The 6,782-nt window shown below is 59.8% G+C and overlaps 1 protein-coding gene across 1 annotated transcript; it reads right to left on the minus strand.

Annotated features, from left to right (window-relative positions):
• Window positions 1-3,861: 3,861 nt before the first annotated feature.
• On the minus strand, window positions 3,862-4,666 carry LOC109740761 (uncharacterized). The gene has a single exon (XM_020299815.4). The coding sequence runs from the start codon at window positions 4,412-4,414 to the stop codon at window positions 4,088-4,090; it is 327 nt and encodes a 108-aa protein (XP_020155404.1). The 5' UTR covers window positions 4,415-4,666; the 3' UTR covers window positions 3,862-4,087.
• Window positions 4,667-6,782: the final 2,116 nt, after the last annotated feature.

Raw genomic sequence — 6,782 nt, forward strand, 5'->3', positions numbered from 1 at the left:
GTTTCTGGCCTCTACCTCGAGCAGGCTGCGCGCCGGAGGAGCCCGCGCCGCGTCCGGAGGCTGGCTGGCGGGGCGGGACGACTTCGGCTTCGTCCTCGTCCGGCCAATCGTCAAAGCTCGCGGAGAACCCGGCGCCGCCTGCTTCGCCGCCGGCTTGGCCACCAGCCGGCTTGGCGGCTTCCTCCATATGGACCGCCCCCAGATCGGGGTCCTCCTGGTCGTGCTCGGTCCGGTCGGGGGCGAAGCGGCGCTCCACGTCCGTCCCGCTGGCCGGCCAAAGCAGAGGATTCTGTCGAAAGAGCGAGCCGACTGAGTTAGAATCGGCCCGGAGAAACTCGGCGACAAAGAGAAAAAGAGAAGGGGAGTGTACCGTAGGCGGAGGATTGGCGCGGTTGTATGGCTCCTTGCCGAATTGCCAGTCGTCGGGAAGCTGGCAGTTGGCGAGGTAGTTCACCATGTCGGCAGCGTCGGCCTGCGGCATCTCCTTGGTACACATCCGGCTCGGATCGAGCTGGCCGCTCATCTGACAGATCAGATGAGGCCGGCTCTGGAGCGGGAGGACCCGGCGTGTGACGAACGCGGCCAGGAGGTCGGGTCCCGTCAGGCCCTCCGTCTGGACCATCACCCGCAGGCGGGCGATGGCGGCGTTTCCTCCCTGCGACAGCGTCACCGCCCGGAAGGACCACTGGGGCAGCCTCCCCGCCGGCGGGCCGGCTACGTAAACCGGCAAGTTGACGTAGTCGCCCCGTGGAGCGATGTTCCGCACGTAGAAGTATGATTTCTGCCACTTCTTCACCGACTGGATCAGCGTGATGACGGGGAAGGGGTTGTCGGCGCCCGATCTCCGCGACGCGATGAAGGCGCCAGTGTGGGCCGGCACGCCCTGGCTGCGCGTACCCAGCTTCGACTGGAAGAACTCCCCCCAGAGCTCAAGGGTGGGGAGGACGCCGAGATAGCCCTCGCACAGGGTGATGAAAGCCGACAGCAGCACCACCGCGTTGGGGGTGAGGTGGTGCGGCTGGAGCTGATAGAAGTCCAGCCAGGTGCGGAAGAAGGCGCTCACTGGCAAGCCGAAGCCGCGCAGGAAGTGCGAGCGGAAGACCACCCGCTCGCCATCCCGCGGCGCCGGCCTGATTTCTTTCTCCGGCGCGAGGCGGACCTCCACTTTGTCCGCGCTGGGCAGACGCCGTGTGTCGCGGAGGAAGTCGATGTGGTCGTTGTGGACGATGGAGCCATCCCAATCCCCGCCACGCTGCTCTACGTGGGGAGGCATGGCGGAAGCTAGCACGGCGGCGGAGGAGCGTGCGGAGGAAGAGCGCGGCGGCGAGGCGCTGTTGCGAGAACGAGCAAGGCGAGAAGACGAAGGGAGTAGGAGGAACGTGCGAGGGTCTGCTGCCCTCCACCTCCCCCTACTTATAGCCTCACGCGGCCGAAGAGGCCAGACGTGGGGGGGAGACGTGGGATTAACTGCGCCCACTCCCCCACGTCTCGCGTTTATTACGCATAAGTGCGAGCCAAAACTGCCGCACGGAACGTGCGGGCGGTTCCAGGATACAAAAGATCCGCGCCTGGGCTGGGGCGCGGACGTGGCGGGCCCCCTCTCTGCGGCAACGTCCCGTCTCGCGCGTGGGCTGGCAGGCTTTCCGGCTACGTGGCGCGCCGTCGGCCCGCGGCCCGGCGCACATGCCAGCGGGTTCCCGCCCTCCGACTCCAGAAGATTTCGGCTCAGGCGACGTGCCTGACCAAGGCCGGCTCCCAGCTGCCGGCTTGTCGCGATGGGAAGCTGTTCGAGCTTCTCGAACCCTACTCCACCTCGAAGCCCGATCAGCTTCGGGGACTACTGTCGGAGTAAGTGGCCACGGGTAGCCAAACCGGCTACCCCTGGCTCTTCAGAAAATTTATCTGGCCTTTGGGCCTTCAAGCACTCCAAGCATTTGGGCCGCCTTCCCCGGCCGGCTACCACTAAAGCCGACTCCCGGAAGGCGACCCAGCCTCACCGACTCCAAGAAGCCGGCCAAGAAGAGCGCCGACTCCTAGAAGCCGGCCGAGACCACAACCGCCCCTACATAACGACGACCTGATGGGGCATGGCCACAGTGCGGCCCACGACCCCCGAAGCCCGAGGCAGGCATGGTTACAGGAGGCCGTACGGGAGGGATGTCTCCCGTGCGGCCGGGCACTGTAGCCACGCCAGCTACGACGTCATCCACGATCCCCTCCTGTACGGCCCAAGGACGGCGGGCCCCTTCAGCCAGAGAGAGGCGTGAAGGCGGCCCGGCTTTCCCTAGTCGGCCGGGAGCATAGCCGGCCTCCGGAAGCCGGCTACTCCCTTCCTCGAAGCAGGAGCCCCATTAAGGAGACAAGACGAGGTGAGGCTACAGTGATAGCCCCCGAGGCGGCCCACTGTAGCCATGCTCACCTCGACAAAGCCCTCATCATCAGAGGCGCGGCTACAGTAAGCAGCCGCCGACAAAGCCCTGGGCGGTGGGGCCGGCCTGTCGACCGAGTAGCCGGCAGCCGGCGGGACCCAGCAGCCGGCGGGACCCAGCAGCCGGCGGGACCCAGCAGCCGGCGGAGAAGCCGGCGAGCGTAGACACTGACGGCTGGGGCCAGTTCCCAGCCAGATTACCATTGTACCCCCGGGGGCAGGCCTATATAAACCCCCCGGAGCACCCATGCAAAGGGTTGGCCACTGAGCATAGTTCGCACCCAAGCATAGTTGGCACCTCTGCATGTTTGGCTTCCAAGCATAGCACACGCACACACACCATAGATAGAGAGAAGCAAGAGCTAGCCTTGTTCTTCTTCTCCCTTGATCCCAACAGCTCTAGGAGCGATTGTAGCTACTCTTTACCGAGCTAGTGATCATGCGGAGACCCCGCAAAGCAGGACTAGGAGTGTTATCTCCTCGGAGAGCCCCGAACCTGGGTAAGATTCGCCGGCGTGCATGTCTTCGCCTCATCCCGTTTCCAGGCACCGGCGACGTTTTATTGGCTCCCACAATGATAAGCCATCCTTTGGCATACGTCGCACCAACCACCCGACACCTCCTAAAGCAGATCAAGACATACAACTATAATTTACTAGTACGGTGACAGCAACTAACTAGGCTAGCTCGTTTTCATTCCAAGTCGGATTAGACAGTTTAGTACCTGCTCGCGGTAAAAAGAATCAGAGTTTGGTATGACGGGGTCCTACGGTGACATCGACGGGAGACTGGGGGATCACCCGATTCTTCTTCCAGCAGCGTGATCGCCGGGCTCGCGCTATGGGACTGGTACGAGAAAAATGAACGGCACGGCACGTGCGGGACAGCGGGGGGCGCTTTTCTACTTCGGTGATACTACTGTGCGCCGAAAGGATGATGCGTCCTCGAGAAGAATCCATCTCTTGCTACGCCGAAAGGATGCGTCCTAGTAGCTATCAATCTATCATCCTCATCAAAAAATGAAAAAAAAGCTATCAATCTATCACATTTTTGGCTTTACAGTGTTCCCAGCAGACGTCAAGAACGGTCGGTTTGAAATGAGGTTTATTGTTCTCTATCTACACCATATAGCTTACCGAGGTCTTTTTCAAATAATAGAAAATTACGAATAGCGAGCGTTTTAAGAAGAGGCGAGAGGTAGATTCTCCAAAAGAAGAGGCGAGAGGTAGATTCTCCAAAAGAAGAGGCGAGAGGTAGATTCTCCAAAAGAAATTCGAGGTTCGGCCGCTCAAGGCATTGGCCTCGGGTCTTCAGCTCTGATCTCTCGCTTTCGTGGCATCAAATCAAAGCATCAAGAGTTGAAGACTCCACCTGAAAACGGAAGAAGATTGGAGCACCAGTGGTACCTGGTACTCAAATTATGCGCGCTGACAGAGCGAATTTATGACATCTTTATTCAATGGTACTATTGTACACCACACCACGGAGACGGGAGGATTCCTACGCTAGCCACGGCTGCACCGCCGCACACCGGGGGCGCCCGGCGCCGGGCCCCCGGCTCCCAGGCGGGCCCATACAGGTTACCCCACGTCTCTCCTGAGCTAGCCCCGGCGAACAAGGTCATCTCGCGGCCGCGCGCACCTCCTCCTCCTCGGCTCTTCAGATCTCCGGCTCCGGCGGCACCTCCACGGTGGCGGGCGCCTCCGGGAGGAGGTGGTCGGGGCGGCACCCGGCGACGAAGTCGATGATCTCCTTGCCGGACTCCTCCGCGCCGCTGGGCGGCGGCGAGATCCGGAGCAGCACGGTGATGGCCACGAGGAAGAAGCCCGTGGAGACGAGCAGCGGCCAGAAGAAGGAGACCACGGCGCCGAGCCTGGGCCCGACGGCGGAGATCGACACCACGGCGACGGCGAGGAACGCCACCGCCGCCGCCGCGCGCAGCCGGTGCTCCCACATTAGCTCCCCGAGCTTCGCCTTGGTCGTCATCGCCGGATCGGCGCCGCGAGCACGCCCGGAGAGCAGAGATCTACGGGAGGGAGGTCTGGCTAGCTCGCTAGCCCGGTGGCTTGGCCTTGGCTAGGGCTTTGGCTTAGGGAGAGGGGCGGGGTTTCGTCGGAAGGGTGGAGACTGGAGAGTGGGGAAAGGGATGGTGATAAGCGTGGGGTTATCTCATACGCCTACTGAGGAGATTCGCCCTGCCGCCGCCTCCAGCCAAGGTTGTGTGCTTTTTTGGGCATGTTTTTTTCTCGCAGCGACGGGGATGGCGTGGATGTGGATACTGTCGACGACGGTGCGCTTACCTTTTACGACGGAGTTCACCAAAATGCCCCCCACGCGCACGACTGCTGTGCTCATGAGTCGCTGTGATTTGCTCCACACGAATTCTTAATATTCATTTTTTATACTGATATTCATTTTTATTTATCATCGACCAAATGTCACTTTTTGATTCCCTGTATGAGCCGAGGCCTGCTGTATGCAATTTTAAACCATATGATCCGCGGAACATGAAATTTAAAACACCTTTTCAGTCAGGTCCACTGAAAACGACCGTTTTCTCTCAGCCAGCGTGTGTCGTGCAGAGAAGAGGAACGCGGCACCGAGCTCATACAAGTAGTGGATTGCGTGAGCTCGCACGTGTTCGCGAAAAAGTAACGGGTGGGATTTGGTCGCCTCCCGCCAAATCAGATGTCTCTATTTAGCCCCCTTCGACTCACCTAGCAACGGGAGGGATTGGATCACCTTCCGCCAAATCGAATGCCTCTGTTTAGCACCCTTCAGCTCACCTCCGAGGAATGCAAGGGCACGTTCGCATAAAAGCGACGGGAGGGATTGAGTCGCCTCCTGCCGAATTAGACACCTCTATTTAGCCCCCTTCGACTCACCTTATCAACGAGATGGATTGAATCACCTTCCGCTAAATCGGACGCCTCTGTTTATCACCCTTTGGCTCATCTCTGGGAATGCAAGGGCACGTTCGCGTAAAAGCGACGGGAGGGATTGGTCGCCTCCCGCCGAATCAGACGCCTCTATTTAGGCCCCTTCAACTCACCTAGCGACGGAAGGGATTGGATCACCTTCCGCCAAATTGAATACATTTGTTTAGCACCCTTCGGCTCATCTCAATGTAAGGAAAAAAACGGTACACGCAATCAAACAAACTTCAGATCGACGCGCAGCACAAAGTGTTCCGTGGGCTGCAGGTGCAGTGCAAGTAACACTGGTTATACATCTGAGAGGGCATTTTGGGAAGGTATGTATTTTCGTTGTGTGATCTACAGCTGTTGGATTGTCAGGGTCCGTTTGGCGTTACACGGGCAATGCACGCAGGGGCACAAGGGTCGGAACGTGGGGCCAACAGTGCGCATGTACGGCTCATGAGCGCTGCGTTGCTTGCTCACGTTGTTGGCACGTGCAAGGCACTCGACTCACCGGGTCCATGAATTCTCTCTCCCGTGACCTTGCGATGGGCAAGAGGCCCAGCCTGCTACGCCAATGCTATACATCGCCATTTTATTTGGGAGAGAAATGCTATACATCGCCTAAGCCTAAGAGCATCTACACCCGAAACTTTGCAAATCCGGCGTCCCAAACGCCTTAAATTAGACCCATCATGCCTTAAATTAGTCAGTTTGCATTCGCCTCTCTCATATTTCATCCACTAAATTCATACAAAGGATGTAAAAGAAATCCTACATACTATATCTACGTACTACCCTAACTACTCTTCGTCGTCGGAGATGTCCACGATGACGATGCCGGGCGTCAGCTGGACAGGCGGGTAGGAGGGCCCCGGCTCATCCTCCTCCTGCTCGACCTCATCCATGTAGGCGAGCATCTCCGCCTCCTCCGCGGCCTGCTGCACCTCCTTCTCCTGCCGGCGGCGGCTTCTGGCCTCCGCAGCCGACTCCGACCGAAGAGAATCGAGGATGGCCTACTGCTCCGACTGCAGATCCCCGTCGCCAGCGTCCCCTGCATCCTCGTCCTCGTCCTCCTCCAACTCATCCTCCGGATCCACTGCATCCGAAGGTAGCCCCGCGGTGATCCGGACTTCGCGCCTAGCCCGGATATGCTCAAGGAGCTCGAGCTGGCGCTTCGGCGTCAGAAATGGCTCGCTCCTCTCCCGGTGGCGTGGGGGCATGGCTACTAGGTGGATGGGTGGAGTGGAAAGTGGCGGCGGCAGCGGCGGATGGGAGGAGGAAAATGTGAATGGATGGTAGGGTTTCGGTGCTGCCGGTCGACTTAAATAGCCGAGCAAGGCACTACGCGGCCCGCCGGAGCTGTGCCATGCGGCGTCACCGGTCCGACAGAGGAGACGAGCTTCGGACCGCCGGGTTTCCGGCTGGGACCCCTT

Source organism: Aegilops tauschii, chromosome 3 (genome assembly GCF_002575655.3).
Source record: "Aegilops tauschii subsp. strangulata cultivar AL8/78 chromosome 3, Aet v6.0, whole genome shotgun sequence".
Lineage (NCBI taxonomy): Eukaryota > Viridiplantae > Streptophyta > Magnoliopsida > Poales > Poaceae > Aegilops > Aegilops tauschii.